The sequence below is a fragment of the Zalophus californianus genome, chromosome 2, assembly GCF_009762305.2.
Source record: "Zalophus californianus isolate mZalCal1 chromosome 2, mZalCal1.pri.v2, whole genome shotgun sequence".
Taxonomy (NCBI): domain Eukaryota; kingdom Metazoa; phylum Chordata; class Mammalia; order Carnivora; family Otariidae; genus Zalophus; species Zalophus californianus.
The window spans coordinates 200,015,030-200,032,207 of record NC_045596.1 but is presented as its reverse complement, the minus strand read 5'-3'; the positions used below and the strand labels follow the sequence as shown (position 1 = coordinate 200,032,207).

Genomic DNA, 17,178 nt, shown 5'->3' with positions numbered 1-17,178 from the left:
GGCTGATGGGAGTCACCCTGTGAGGGTGCAGACTGGGGTAGGCACCTGCTGCAGCCCGTGTTTCTCCATCACTGACTTTATCTCAGTTTTCTCTTTCCCATTCCCTTCCTTCTGTCTCCACTCCTCTCTCTCTCTTCCTTCCCTAGTATTAAATACCCCGGTTATCCCCAAAGCTCTCAAGTGGGATTTGGCTTTCAGTGTCTCTGCCATTTTTGATGAGAAGGCTAATGATAGTCTGGGAGCTTCAAAAATGTACATACTTCAATAAAAGACTAAACTTGCAGATGGGTAAGACCCCAGTGAGACCAGAACAAACCAACAAATTAGAGGTATTTAAGTAATGCATCCTGACTGGCCTTCCACTTCTCCCCCATCTCTGAATCAGGGCCTTTGTTTCCTTAGCAAGGACTCATTCTGAGCACTTCCACTCCCTCTCCTTTTAGTTGGCAGCGTATTTGGATAATAGGGATGGAGTCAGGAGTCTTAGTAATCACAAACATGGGCTTTGTTTACGCGGTTTTGTTTTTCTGGAGATTCAAGTGATGACGCATGAACACAAGCTCCCTCCAGAAATTGCCCACAGCATTCTGGAGGAAGTGACAAAGAGGGGGCACCGTGGAGGACCCAACATCACTGGTTCACCCAGCCCCGCATCACGCCATCCCACTTTACGTCAAGGCTACACTGGGTCCCGTGGGAGGTCCCTGGACATATTTATTAAAGGAAGTTGTTAAAGGTCTCCTCGTCTATTTATTTGACAGATTCTTGAAATCAGAAATGAACAAGGAGTAAAAGATTGGCATTAGCAAGGATAAAGGCACCAACAGGAATGGTGTCAACCAAGTGGAATTTAATTAGAACTTTTTTTGAATACTTTAAAGAATGTTATTAGAATCTGGTCACACTGCACCCCCAATAATTGGTGTGGCTAATTACTGTGATAGATTATTTTTGAGCACTGGAAATACATCAAGTCACAGACGGAAAGCATTCTGACTGCTTGCTCGCTCTCTCTCTGGATATACCATAATCCATGTGTAAAAGTCTGGAGTGAAATTTGTAACTCATTATGGTTCCATTTGTAACATCCATTTTCTTTTAAGATTTTATTTATTTATTTGACAGAGAGAGACACAGTGAGAAAAGGATCACAAGCAGAGGCAGAGGGAGAAGCAGATCCCCCTGAGCAGGGAGCCCGACGTGGGGCTCGATCCCAGGACCCTGGGATCATGACCTGAGCCGAAGGCAGACGCTTAACGACTGAGCCACCCAGACGCCCGTAAAATCCATTCTTAATTCTACTTATGCTAGCTGCATGATCCATGAACCCCAATAATAGGCCAAAGTCTGGCCCAGCTTTTAAACCAAATTTAAATTGAGTCCCAGTGCGTGAGTAGCATAGGCCCCACAGTGTACAGGGGCCTGTGCTGAGCCATCCCTCCCCAATCATCCCAAGTGCCAGGATGAGCTTTGGAGCTAATGTTCTGGGTCAAGTAATGCCTTGTCTTTACTGGTAGTAAGGCTGGCTGCCATCCACCCCCAGCCCCATAGAAGCACACCTGACTTTATTCAACTTCTAGAAGCTGTGCATCTGGGCAGCACGCATCGATGGCTGCCCCGCTTTGCTGGGGTAGGTGAAACCCTTGTCCCCCACCCAGTGCTTCTGGTCTCCCCTCCACCTACAAAGTAGATCTGGTTTGTGAGGTCTCAGGATCATTCCCACCTAAGCACACACATGTTATCTGTGTCTTAAAAGTCCCAGATGTTTGATTTTTCCATGAAATTGGGTCAGCTAATGACTTAAGAATCTAAAAGGTGGAAGAAAGCATGGAGATTTTCTACTTCAAGTGTTTTTCCAGAGAGGTATGTAAAATAAGTAGGAAAAAAAATTCTTCTTGTATAAAACCACCTTCTGTCTTAGCACATGGATTGCACTTTGGGAACCTTGATAATTAGTCACTGTGACACACTGGAAGATAGGAAACTCCTACTTATAAGGCTCTGTGTTTTCTAAAAGGCTTTTAATTGTTAATTCATTTTTAATCTCCTGGTACCAGTGGTGTCTCCTGGTTTTTACGGAAAGCACTGGAAGAAGTTAGCATTCACAAAACCCACAAAGATATCCAAAAATATAGCAGCAAATGTTCAGTGGTTTTGTGTAATAGCTGAGTGGCATACTAAGTATTCATCACGAGGTAAATTTATAGCAGCTTGAGTAAATTCAAGACATGATGGCTTATCAAACTACTTAACATTTAGCATCACAGACATTTAAAATTACACTGATTCAGATCCCATCAGGAGGAGAAAGTGAAAGAAAATAATCACAACCAGGCCTGGAATGGTGACATAAACATCAGAAAAGGAAACGTGTTCAATTGACAAATAAATATGATTATACCACTTCACCCTGGAAAGAAGTCAAAAGGACACAGCCTATAGAACCACTTATTTTTTAAAACACCCCTTCCTTTAGTTCAAAAATCAAAATGCAAAAGTGGAGATCTTTGGATTTGGAAAAAAAATTCAATTATCATATATCAGATACAGGTAATATGATAGTCCTATAGAATTTATATTTATAAGATAATCACAATGTTTGAAACTTCATCATCGAGTTTAGCAGGAGTAAGTTAATAATTTTTTAAAGAGTAATGGCTATTAATTCAAAGTTTACAGCAACCACATTTGGGGGAACTTCCATTTTCAAAATTCTATCAAGTCATGATATCTCAATGATAATAAAGATATTATCACAAATGCAAAGGGCTACCTTTGAGAATATCAGGCAAGATGTATGATGGGAATGAATTCATTATCACGCATGTGGAGAAATAGGAGACACTGATGAGAAATTATACTAAGTGTATCTATATCACGTTTTTATTACTTTTCTTGAATATTCTGTAAATTAAGCCTTCTCATGTGGAACATATTGCATGCAAGATAGTATTTAAAAGTAATTCTTGCTATGTCATGTGTGTCTTAATATAAGTAGAATGCTCAACAGCAAAGTAATATATTTCCATTTAGGTCATCTTGCAGCCTGATGTAGTATCTATTAGAATGAGATCGAGCGGCTTCATTCAATGTGAAACCGGGCAGTCCGTGAAGGGATACACGAAGGAATTTTTAGGTATGACACTGACATTTTATAGGTATGACACTTGACATTCTACCAAAGAGAGATTCTGCAAAAGATGGTACCTTTTGAAAATCAAGGCAATGACAAAGTCTGGATTCACTTTTATTCTCCAGTCACATTCTTTGCCGGGAGGATATGGCTGTGGATAGTTCGGTGACAAAATGACACCCGCCGGGCCGGTCAGGTTCCCTCCACATGCAGCTGTCATGGAAGAGCAACAGTGCTGGTCAGTGTGAGGATTCAACCCCAACACTATGTGTTGGGGAATTAAGCAATTTTCCAAGTGAAAATTGAAGATCCAGGAGGACTGTACATTTTTCATGGACTTGTTCATGATTTCTACGTAACGTCCCGTCTTGTTTTTAGGGAGGATTTTTAACTGCCGACAAATGACTTGCTATAATCTTAAACCTTACAGATTACTTTACTCCCCCACACTTCTAGGATGCACACAAACACACACAAAAACACTCAGGAAGGCGAAAGAAATCCCCACGAACATCATTTATGGTCCTGCTAATTCTTCTGTCCTTTCTGGTTCACAAAGCCATTGCCCGTCTGTTCTAGAAGGCATGCTTCAAGTCCACTGTGTTTCACTATTGCCTGGCATGGTTTTTGATCAAGTATTCAGGAAATATTTATCGAGTGAACGCATACACGTTATTCCACATATTTCTCAACGTCCTCTGATGCGTGTAAGGTTTGGGACACAATTTAGAGTGTAAGTGACATCTGGGAATAGAGAACCAATAAGAGACTGAGATAGGATGTCAATCCTAAAAATATTATGTGATCACAATGCTCAGTATGTTACTATCACAAAAAAGCACTATAGATGATGCTGATCAATCTACTCTTTTTTTTTTTTTTTTTTTTACCTATCACGTTTTAATTACCTGGGTTTACATTTCTATTAGGAAGATGACAATTACGAAGTTCAACAGTGTTAAGAGACAAACCAATTTCCATTCTTAAACCTCAAAATGTTTAGGATGGTTTCATTTATTACATAGGATTTCTGTTAAATCTTCCATCATGTGGAAGGTGTGAAAACAATGCAAAATTCACAAGTATATACATTTCAGATGCATTCAGGAATGTGCTAGGTTTACGGTTCTCCATAACAAATACTGAGGTTTGTCACCAAGTTGCTTTAAGAAATCAGCCCAATTAAATTAAAATACTCCGTCTAAACTAGATATTTTATTTCACATAATTGGCCATGTATGCATATAGGAAAAAAAAGGTAAGTAGATAAAGAAATACCCTAATTGGTAATCTTTTATACACACACACACACACACACACACACACACACACACACGACTTTTTTGGAAATCATATGAAGGTACATGTGTTCTAATTTTCTGTGATGGCTGTGTCTTTAAATACTCATTTAGTGCTCCTGAAAACAATGTTTTAAATAAGATATATTCCAGTACTTTCTGTTAAAATTTCAGTCTCATTAAAGGCAAGCTCTACATGGTATCATAGGAAATATTTATAATGAATTCAGATATATACTCAAGGGTAAAATGATATAATTTTCACAGAAATGGTTAAACCCACATTTCCCCAGCATGCAGTTTGATTTTAATAAACTCCGCTGAGACCCCTGTCTAATCAGCTCTCCCAGGACGCTGCCTCTCACAAAATCAGGTGGAAAGCCTGGGCACGGACGGTGGCAGGTGGCTCGGGGGTGGAGCACACAGGTACCTCAGGGTCTGAGGACATTCCACCACATGCAGGGTTTGCAAGATGAAGAACGACAGATTCAGGCCATCGGCTACCAGAGTGTTGCCAGCAGGAAGAATTGGGGGATGACACTAGGTACTGATTTAAGCAAACCAAAGGGGCATTCTGGTCTTATCCCGAACAGATCCAAGGAGGCATTTCTAAATGAGGTTATCTGAAAACTTCCAGTAGAATTAAGTAGCACTGTCTTGCTGTGTTTGTTCTCTCTTTGGGTCAGACATTCTTCATTTTAGCTTCATTAGGTTTTAATTTGAAAGCTTGAAAAAATATTTTGGATAGCATTAGGATTTAGTACAAAATGTGACTCAGCCGCTCCAGGAAATCCTCCGGAGGGTATGGACACAAAGATGAAAACCACAAATTCCTATCAATCCTCCGTGCCTTCTTCGAAATCCTTAGGATCCTCTCCTTTATATATACAGTCACACCTTCATCCACCATGGCATGAAGCAGTTCTCTTTAATGAGACACATCCACATTTATTTCTGCATCAGAACATTTATGTGTTTACGCCATTAAACAACAAAACTAGTCTTGAAATAGCCACCCTGTAGATCAGGGCAAGATGTGGACACAAAATGAATTTCTGTAAATTTAGGGTAAATTCTTGCTTTTCAGAGCTCTTTACAAGTTGGACTTGGAGAAAAGGGATTGCAAGCTATATAAGAAAACAGGGATTACGGTGACTTCGAGGGAATCTGTCACTCAGAAGTAGAAAGTGGTGAGTGTCCTCTGATCTGGAGGCAAGTCATTTAGACTTAGCTAAAAACCCCCAAAGGAGGTGCCTCCACCATTGGAGTCTTTTGGGAAGTGGAGAAAGGGAGCTATCCAAATGATCCACAAGAAAAACAGCAGCAAATGACGAGGAGGTGTAAATATGAATAATATACCAACAGGTGAGAGGTTAAGAGATTTCAGAAAAGAGAAAGAAACAAAAACAGGAAGGAAAACACTATGATAATAAAAAGGGGAAAAGAAATTAGTAGGCTAATCGATAAAGAACAAATTCAAACGGACAAGAAGAATACGAAATAAAAACCCTTCAACCTCACTATTAATGTAAAATGCCTATTAAAACATCAAAGAATCATCACTTTCTGCCCATATCAAATTATGACATTAAAAAATATGTAGTATTTTTTTCCCTTCCTTCGGAGAAAATAAACACTCACTCATGGCTCTGTTCATAATGTAATTGGTGCAACAATACTGAAAGAGTTTTGAAAAATGTTTTAAAAGCCCTGGAAGCACGTTAAGTTTGTAGAAATACGTCATTTATAAATAATCGTGGATACATTTTGCAACAAGAGGGTTCATTTCTGCAGTCTTCGTAGTAGAGAGGAGCCGGAAGCAACCTAAGTGTAGAGTAAGATGGAATCATGTGTTCAGTGTTGGCTGATCCATGGAGATACTGTGCACTCATTAAAAACTAGCAGAGAATACACAGTAGCACAAAAAGATACTCATTTTGTACGGTAAGTCAAAGTGCAGTTTACAAAATAAGCAGGATGCTGTCACTTATAAACATTTTAAAAATAGATTAGACATATATAAAATAATTATGAAGCTTACTTATGCATGTTTATGTTAACAGTATTTGCCTCCAGGTAGAAAGATGACAGTTTTTTGTCCTCTTTTTTTCCTCTTAATAACATCTATTATTTTTAATAAGGAAAAAGCTTAAAAATAAAATTAAAAACTGTCCTAAGTCAGCAGAACAGAATTTACATGGGTGTTAAGACATGATCAGCTGATGCCCTAATGGATGGGTTTCTTACAGAGGATATAAGTAAGCCTCATTTCTGGTGGAAAAGAAATGTTTACAGTGTAATGAAAAGATAACATTAATTTATTCCCAAATACACATTTTCTATTTTTCTATTTACATAATACCTATGTGTGTGGGCCTGGCTGTCAACATAATTGATACTTAATGGCCTGCAAGTGAGTTGAGCCTGTCCCTGGGGCTGATGCTCAAGGCAGAGGAAACACTGCCTATTTTCTCTGCTGAGAACTGGATTATTCACTTAATAAAATATCTAATCATTGGTCAAAATTATATAACTTAGATATAAACTACCAAAAGATGATAGATGAGTTGGGAAGATGGTCAAATTTTACAAGTGTCTAATTAACGTCAAATAAGAAATAATCTTTAAGAGTTTAACAGATAGTTGCATTGATTTGTAATGTACTCCTCCATGCGTTTAAAATCATGCAAAATGTGGGGGTGTCTTTCCCAATTTAAAAATAGATTGATGGTTTGAAATGATGCTGCATTTATAGGCAATCACTCTACCTTAAAAAAGAAACACACAGAAATCTTGCAAGTCTCCAGATGACGTGGCTTGAAATAAAATGCAGGATGGCGCCCACAGAAGTAACAAAATGTAAACTCAGCAAGAAGCACCAAGCGCATGCAGGCAGCTTTCTGACAAGGTTGAGCATGCTAATAAGCAGATCCATCAGATCTCATGCATCCTCACAATATACTTGAAGTACTTAGTGATAAGTTACGAGCTGTGTATCACAGCTCCACAGAACCACTGAGAATCTCTCTACTGCTGTGTATATGACAATAAAAAACACTTTAAATCACAAAATCCCCTCAAGTTCACCCTATGCAAGATGGCCTATTAACTATGTGCATATCATTGCATTATCACTTCCTCTCTCCACAGATTAATTTTTACATTTTTCAAACAGATCATAAAGAAGTACAAATTAAACTATGACAGTTCATTAAAATAGTAAGGTTTAGCAGAGTTTCTTTCAAAAATAAGATGAAATAGGTATTTATGGTGAAATATTTAATTGAATGAGGGGACAATCTACATGTAATTACTATTTTATATAAAAATATATATTGCCCTTAAAAACATAATTTTGATAGAATATCTTAGTTATCAGTTATTAGGATAGTTATTCAAACTAAAGTCTGCAAAACCAATTGATAGCCTTTCAATAAGGTCAAACTATCAAATTCTAGTGAATTTCAGAAGCATGTTTCTCCTTTTATCTTCATTTTGACCAAAGCAGTATAATTTCTGGTTTTCAGGATCCTATTAAAATGTACCCATATTATAGAAGAACCATCTAAAAAAAGAAAGTACTTTTTATTGAGTTGGTTTTGCTGAAGGGCATGTTTTTATATTAAAAAATGAGAATAGCAATAGTAGGGTTATGAATTTTCTGCCACCCAGAATTTTAAATTATAGTGATTTGACTGACCCATATTTTTACAAGATTTGTTAAGGATAGGAAATGTTAGATAAATGTCAATTACTGAACATTAAGTAAACCACTTTCTTTACTTCACCTAATAAAATAAGGTTTAAAGGTTTACAATAAAATTTCCATATAGTCTCTGAGCTAAAGGGTGTGTACGAAACTCTGGAGAAATACTTCTGGAGAAATAACTCATTTATGGAGCAATTTTAATAACATGCATTCATTCCGAAATATAAAATTTCTGTTGCTCAATACCTATGCAGGTAGGAGGGTCCGGTTGCCAAAAGAATCGGTTATTCAGCTGTACACAGGTGATTTTAGCTTGTCCTTGGAGCTGATACCCAGGGTCACACTGGAAGGTGATGGTATCTCCTGGCTCTCTACTATCCCCGTAGCGGGTGCCATTCTGAGGCATACCTGGATCGTTGCAGGTGGATGCAATTGATGCTGCAAAGCAAACACAAGAGCAGGTCAAATGATGGGAACAGGGTCCTCATACGTACAAATGCGTAGCAGCTTTTGAGCACGGAAGCTCTCCTGACCGGCATCATGACTCATCTGTCTACATACAAATGTATGAAAAGTTTCTGTTCCCAGGAATACATTAAATAACATGCATCTTGATTATGATTACTTTGAACGAGTACAAGCAAAATTTGTTGAAAATGCAACCAGTGATGGGATATGTCAAGGAACTGTATCTTGCTCTACTTAACACACACGCACGAGTGCACATTCCCCTCCGATTTTCTTATTAACAATATTTTAATGAAAATTAAAATATTTAAAGTACGCCAATCTCAAAGAACCTTGAGTGAAGCTGAATGGGATAAATTTATGGTCTGTGCCTTCCAGGTGGCAGCCAGCTAAGGTAACCAAATTGACGTTGGAATGGGAACCAGCTAGAGAAGGTGCAAATCAGTTCAAACCAAGATAGCATTAGTCTCACAGGTGCTATTTTCTTAGTAAAATTATTAATAACCCCATTTCACTCTCAAAAAACTTCCAATTTGGACAATAAATTCTATGGTTATCTTAGTTTTAACAAAAGCTCTGAAAATGATGACTTTTGGGTCAAAAAGTAATACAAGTATTAGCGCTATGAATTGTGTAAGACTGTTGAATCACAGACCTGTACCTCTGAAACAAATAATACATTATATGTTAAAAAAAAAAGAAGATAGTAGGAAGGGAAAAATGAAGGGGGGGAAATCAGAGGGGCAGACGATTGGACTATGAGACGATGGACTCTGAGAAACAAACCGAGGGTTCTAGAGGGGAGGGGGTTGGGGGGATGGGTTAGCCTGGTGAAGGGTATTAAAGAGGGCACGTTCTGCGTGGAGCACCGGGTGTTATATGCAAACAATGAATCATGGAACACTGCATCAAAAACTAGCGATGTAATGTATGGTGACTAACATAATAAAATAAAAAAAAAAATGCAACAAAAAAAATTTCAGGTGGAAAGGGGGAAATGCATTCTCATAAGGCAATAAAGTTGAAATCTTGAAAAAAAAAAGTATTAGGAATTTCAAGTCAGTTTAATAGAGGCTAGCATCTCCAAACAAGCTGGTAAGAGAACTTTTGGGGAGTAGCTGGAGCACTGGAATGCAAGTGTCTGGCAATCATATGGAGCGCCTGTTATAGTAGATGCACCTAAAGTCACGTCACACAGCCAGCTACCAGCCCCACTTGAGTCCAATCAATGAAGATATCTTCCTACCCAGATTCTGGCCCAGAATTCTAACTCCCACATTGCACCGAAATGAAATCACCTGAAAAATACTGGTTATTTTCTCCAATTTCTGTAACTACTATGTACTTGACGTTCTACTAAAAATTAGGAAGACACACATCAGGGTCCAAAGCTTAAAATAATTTTTTTATTCTATTTTCATTTCAACTACAATAATGAGCTCTCTCCCTCTTCACTGCTGAAGGGACAGTGATAGAAAGCTAGCTTTTCTTGTGGCATGCTCCAGGACACTTAACACCTGTTTGCTGAGAAAGACGAAAGAAAACAGCTATTGCCCCATGGCACGCCACCATGCTGTCCACCCTAATGTTTGCAGATGTACGGTCGGTCATGCGTGGGCTTTCATTTCCATATTTTGGGTTTCTTATTTGGTTTGGTTTGGAAAATCCTGGGGTACTGTTCTACATTTGGCTAGATAGAAGAAATTTAAATAAAAGTTATGAGATGCAAAAAAAGTGCAGGACCTACTCTGTGTTCTTTAGAGATTTTTAACTTTCGGCTGAATGAATGATCCAGGGCAATAGGAAATGGTTCAACTGTTTAGATGGAAGGAAAGGTATGAACATCAAGGATCCTGAGAGCGGTCAGACTTGCTTCTGATCCCAGCCTTGCTCCCTGGGACTCGATCACTTAAGCTCACGAAACTTGAGGGACTAATCAGGACAAATGAAACTATCTAACTCATTAAATCTGTCGTGAACATGATGTGTGGTATCTTGCAAACCTCTCTCCCCACTGTTCTCTAAGCTAATTGAAGGCTGAGGCTGCCTTACCCACTCACTATTTTTTCTCTAACTGGCTTTTATTATATGTTGAAATGTATAACCATGCAGATCTAGAACACCATTAATAACAAAAAGTAAACATCTACATAACAGTCAGATTAAAAATTAGAATATTACCAGGGCTCCTGGGTGCTCAGTTGCTTAAACATCTGCCTTCGGCTCAGGTCATGATCCTGGAGTCCCAGGATCGAGCCCCGCATCGGGCTCCCTGCTCGGCGGGGAGTCTGCCTCTTCCTCTGGCCCTCCCCCCTCTCGTGCTCTCTCTCCCTCAAATAAATAAATAAAATATTAAAAAATAGATTACTACCACTCAGCAATATTGATGATACCTACCGATGCCCTCACTTCCTTACATCACACCTTCTCCCCACTCCAGATGAAATCACTATTTTGAACACGGTTATCATTCCTTTGCTTTTCTTGATAAATATACGCATTCCAATAGTAGCTGCATGGGTAGCCTCCCTTTTGAACTCACATAAAATGGAATCACACATTCCAGGTTCTTCTGAGACTGTCTTTTTGGCTTGGTATTATGTTTCTGATTCATCCACATTTAGGTTTGATGCTCCGGTTTATTGATTTTCATTGCATATGGTTTTCCATTGCATTAATGTACAAGCAAAAGCTTATGCTGGTTCGAGGGGCTTACCATCTTACTCTTTTGCCCTAACCATGAAAAAGCATGTTTGTGGGTCCTGGAAGAGTAAGAGGAACAGGAAGTAAAACTTCCAATCAGCTTGTGTGGATCTAGACTTTGAAGCAAAGCTACTCTGGTGTTGAAAACAGAGTCAATGTGCAGAGACATAGTCTCAAATAGAGCTGCTCCAGCTGACACACACAGGGCTTATGTTTTGGGGTGCTTTGTTACATAGCAATAGCTGACCGAAACAAGTCCTACGGTGGTAAACTCTTTTGTCCAAAAATATTTCAGTGATTTTAAAATATTTCAAATTTTCCTTCACTCCTAAAGGATGTTTTTACTGAGTTTATAGTTCAGGGTCAATAACTTGTTGGGATTTTTTTCCCCCTCAATACTGTTAAGAAATTATTCTAGTTCTTCTGCCTTCCAGTGTTCTTACGTCACCTCACAGTCTGAAACTATGATGAGATCACACTCTGTTTCTGGTATTCGAACTTTCACAATATTGTGTCTATGCATGATCTTCCTTTTATTAACCCTGCTTGGAATTTATTGGAGTTTTTGAATCTGAGGATTAAGCCATCATCCTATGGAATATCTCTGTTCCCCACTTCTCAAATTAAAATTGGGCAGATATCTCTATCTTCCATGTCTCTTAACGTTCCTCTCATTTTATAATCTTTTTAAACTTCGTTCTCTCTTCCAGGCAATTGTGGGGAATATTTTCCTTCCATCACCTGTTCTTTGTCTGCATCAGATTTATTATCTTAACATGACAGTGAGTTTTAAACTTTCCATCATTGTGCTTTTCGACTAGTCATCACTTGTTTTCAGATATATGTGGCTCTTCATACAGTATATTGTTATTTACTCATATTTTCATTTTCATTTTTATTATTTATGTGTTTTTACGTAATGATTTGACAACTCCACTCACTATACTGTGCTCATCACAAGTGTGCCTACCGTTTGTCACCATACAACACTATTACAATACCACTAAGTTTGCTATGCTGGAATTTTATCCCCATGTCTTATTCATTCCATAACTGTAAGCCTGTATCTCCCACTCCCCCTCACCCATTCTGTCCATCCCCCACTCCCTCCCTTCTGGCAACTATCAATTTCTTCTCTGACTTATGGTCTTTTTGTTGTTTGTATGTTCTGATTTTTACATTCCACATATAACTGAAATCATATGGTACCTATCTTTGTGTCTGACCCATTTCACTTGACTTAATACCTTCTAGATCCACCCATGTTGTCACATATGGCAAGATCTCATTCTATTTTATGGCTGAGTAGTAATGGACTTTATCCACTTCTTTATCCACTAATGGACACTTGGGTTGCTTCCATATCTTGGATATTGTAAATAATGCTGCAATAAACATAGGGATGCATAGATATTTTCAAATTAGTGGATTTTTTGTTTTGTTTTGCTTCCTTTGGGTAAATACCCACTAGTGGAATTACTGGATTGTATGGTATTTACATTTTTAACTTGTTGAGGAACCTCCAAGTGTTTCCACCCACAATGCCTGCATCACTTAGAGTCCCACCAACAATAGACAAGGGTGCTTTTTTCTCCATATGCTTGCCAACACTTGTTATATCTTGTCTTTTTTATTCTAGTCATTCTGACAGGTGTAAGATCATATCTCATTGTGGTTTTGATTTACATTTCCCCGACTATTAGTGATATTGAACATCTTTTCATGTGTCTGTTGGCCATCTGGATATCTTCTTTGGAAAACTGTCTATTCAGTTCCTCTGCACAGTTTTTAATTGGGTTATTTGTTTTTTCTGGTGTTGAGTTGTATAAGTTCTTTATGTAGTTTGGATATTAAACCCTTATAGGATATATCACTTGCAAATATCTCCCCTCATTCAGTAGGTTGCCTTCTCATTTGTTGTGTGTGGAAGCTTTTTATTTTGGTGTCTCAATAGTTTCTTTTTGCTTTTGTTTTCCTTCTTTGAGGGGATATATCTAGAAAAATGTTGCAAAGGCCAATGTCCAAGAAATAACTGCCTGTTTTTTTCTAGGGGTCTTATGGTTTCAGGTCTCACATTTAGGTCTCTAAACTAGTTTGAGTCTATTTTTGTATATGAAGTCAGAAAGTGGTACAGTTTTATTATTTTGCATGTAGCTGTCCAGTTTTCCCAGCACCATTTATTGAAGAGGCTGTCTTTTCCTCATTGTATATTGTTGCCTCCTTTGTCAAAGATTATTTGAGGGGTGCCTGGGTGGCTCAGTCAGTTAAGCATCTGACTTCAGCTCAGTCATGATCTCAGGGTCCTGGGATTGAGCCCCATTTTAGGCTTCCTGCTCAGCGGGGAGTCTGCTTGTCCCTCTGCCCCTCCCCCTGCTCATTCTCTCTCTCAAATAAATAAATAAAATATTAAAAAAAGAACTGACCATATATCTATGGGTTTATTTATGGGTTTTCTATCGTGTTCTATTGATCTATGTGACTATTTTTGTGTCAGTGCTATACTATTTTGATTACTACAGCTTTGTAGCATATCTTGAAATTTGGAATTTTGATACCTCTAGCTTTGTTCTCTGTTATTTTTATACCCTTTCTGGTCTGATGATAATTCCAATATCTCATGGAAACTATAGTGTTTCTGAGTTTTGCATTTGTACTTCTGTTTTTTGGGACTTCACCTGTACTAATTCTTTGTGGTCTACTCTAAAGTTACTTTCATCCAGATGGGCTTCATATTTGACTTTACCATGTGGCTGGAATACTAGAAATCTTCTACTCTTTAAAGTAAATTCTCATGTATGGGAATGTGATGCATTTTTGAGCACAGAGATTGTAGGAACTCACCTATAAGCTAGTTTGAAACCTGTTTCTGGTTATGAGTCTAGATCATGCATATCTATACGCATGCTTTTACCCGTGTACCCATGTATGTATCTATCAATTATCTATCAATTATCTATTAATTATCTATCTATCTATCTATCTATCTATCTATTATCTATCATCTATCTACCTATCTATCATCTATCTACAATCTCTCTATTCTCTCTTATACGACAGTAAACCTCCCCCCCACTTAGGAGTTCTAGCTGTATATGAGGGTATACAATAGATATATCTTAGAATTTGCTTCCTAGTCCCTCAGCCCATTGGATTCCCAAAACGGAAGCTCAGGGTTTACTGGGGTCGACCGATAGTTGCTGTCAAGACAAAGTCCAGTTCTGAGGTTCATTACTTCTCCCTGTTTCACGAGATTCTTCTTTCACAAGACTCTGAGGATGCCTTATTTTCTTGCAGGCTCAGTGATACATTTTTAAAGACTAACAACAATTTTATCCAACATCATTAATATATCTTCAGGTTACACATTATCAAAGTACCTATTTTACTATAATGCTAGACATTGAAGCCCCTCAATTATAGTTATACCTCAGTGCCACAGCATGACGTCTGGCATATCATGCCTGTCATCCTCAGCATTATTATCACTGCTAGTGTTTAGGGGAGGAAAATCTAACTTGGAAATACAGTTCTCAGTAGATACCAAGAGGAGAGGAAGTGTTTGAGCTTCACAGATTTTTTAAATATTTTATTTATTTTTTTTGACAGAAAGAGACACAGTGAGAGAGGAACACAAGCAGAGGGAGTGGGAGAGGGAGAAGCAGGCTTCCCACGGAGCAGGGAGCGCGATGCAGGGCTTGATCCCAGGACCCTGGGATCATGACCTGAGCCGAACTCAGAGGCTTAACGACTAAGCCACCCAGGCGCCCCTTCACAGATTTTTCCCATGGGAAGAGAGCAGGAAATGCTATATTACTATCAGCTACAATGGTTAGAAGGCACGGCAGAAAGCAAGCACATCACTTCAAAAGAAGACAGGAATGCAGGATAGACTTCAGCATGCAAAGCTTTAAGTTAGAAAGTCAGGAGCATTGATTGCCTCCATAAGCCACAAATTTGTATAAAATAGAATAGCAATTATAGAATTCAATCACCAGAATCATAATCCGTAGTGGTCAAAGTCTAGGCAACAAAATGGTACTTGCATTGAACTAGTGTTTTATAAGCAATCTTAAGTTTACTATTTAAGTAATGTTCCTAAAGAATCTAAGAGCTATTTGTCCTCTACTTTTGCTGGGCTTCAGAAAAAAACAAACACACATACAAACAAACAAACAAAAAGCATAAGCAAATTCTATTGTACATTAGAGACTTCTCCTTTGGACTGAATTGCACATCCTCAAAAGAAACTTCATCTCCCCCTCAAGCAAATGGTTGCATGTATGACTACATATGAAATTCCAACTGATAATTTCTGCCACCGTTTTTATGGTATGAAAATAATTCAAAATAAAAGTTTAGAAGAAATGCTAAGGAGATCATGGATGAGCCTCATTGTAATTTTTATTTTTTTTTTATATTTTATTTACTTATTTGAGAGAGAGAGAGAAGGGAGAGGGAGAGGCAGGCTCCTCGCCAAGCAGGGAGCCCAATGCAGGACTCATCCCAGGACCCTGAGATCATGACCTGAGCTGAAGGCAGATGCTTCACCGACGGAGCCAACCAGGCACCCTTCACTGTAATTTTTAAAACAAAGCTATGTTTTAATTCTCTTTACAAATTTGAATTCAAAGACACATATTGCCCAATAAAGAAGCTTTACACAAAGGTGCACATATTTTGAGCATGAATAAGAATTTCAACAGATATATCAGCCTTGCAAAAATTATTCGTCCATAGAAAACTTCTGTAGGTTATTAACAGGTATTTGGTCCAACAAGAATGGCGAATACTGTATACTCTGGTTCCCTCTCATAGATCCATGTTGCACATCACGGATTAAAGGTTCAGAGAAATCCTTTAGTAAAGAACCGTATTTAAAAAAATAGTTTAATCTAGTGTTTCCTAAATTAATGTAACAATAGAGCCCATTTTTCTCAACAAACCTTCATAATCTTCAAATTCTTCCAAATAAAGGTCAACAGAATACTGGGGATATAAAACACTGGCTTGGACTGATGGTTATTTGTCATTCAATGGTTTGATGCTCAATTCAGTTTTACAAGTACATTTTCTACTTTAAAAAAATATATGTTTTATTTATTTGAGAGAGGGAGAGAGAACGAGAGAGAGCAGAGGGAAAAGGCAGAAGGAGAAGAAGTAGTTTCCCCGCGGAGCAGGGAGCCCAAACTGGGGCTGGATCCCAGGACCCTGTGATCATGACCTGAGAGGAAGGCAGAAGATTAACAAACTGAGCCACCCAGGTGCCCCTACATTTTCTCCTTTTAAACTAAATTTTCTTTTTTTTTAAATTTTTTATTGTTATGTTAATCACCATATATTACATCATTTGTTTTTGATGTAGTGTTCCATGATTCATTGTTTGTGCATAACACCCAGTGCTCCACGCAGAACGTGCCCTCTTTAATACCCATCACCAGGCTAACTCATCCCCCCACCCCCCTCCCCTCTAGAACCCTCAGTTTGTTTTTCAGAGTCCATCCTCTCTCATGGTTCCTCTCCCCCTCCGACTTACTCCCCTTCCTTTCATTTGGAATATCTAGAATAATACTAGAGCACACCATTAAAGAGTTATATACTCATAAAGTTCATGTTGTCTAATAAATAGAAATATTGCATCCACAAAATTATCTAAGTATATGAAAATGTGAGTTGTCATAACATGGCTCTTTCTGTGTTCTCAGAAAGGGTCCTTATATTTGCTTCTGTATCTTCAAAGATTATTTCAAATTCCCAATAAATCAACCATGACATCTTAGTCAAATTGAAATGAACCCCAAACCTTACTCTTTCCTTCTAGTATTATGAAATAAAACTAGAAAGTTGCCAGGGTTCTCTAGATTGGATTA

General features: G+C 38.2%; 1 protein-coding gene across 2 annotated transcripts in view; it reads right to left on the bottom strand.

Annotated features, from left to right (window-relative positions):
* CSMD1 (CUB and Sushi multiple domains 1) overlaps positions 1-17,178 on the bottom strand; it is a 2,028,797-nt gene that overhangs the window by 256,501 nt on the left and 1,755,118 nt on the right. For both annotated transcript variants that reach the window (XM_027598604.2, XM_027598603.2), the window contains 2 exons: positions 8,387-8,578; positions 3,208-3,346 (listed from right to left, as the gene is read on the bottom strand). In XM_027598604.2, coding sequence (XP_027454405.2) covers positions 3,208-3,346; positions 8,387-8,578 — 331 coding nt within the window. The remainder of the gene's footprint in view (positions 1-3,207; positions 3,347-8,386; positions 8,579-17,178) is intronic.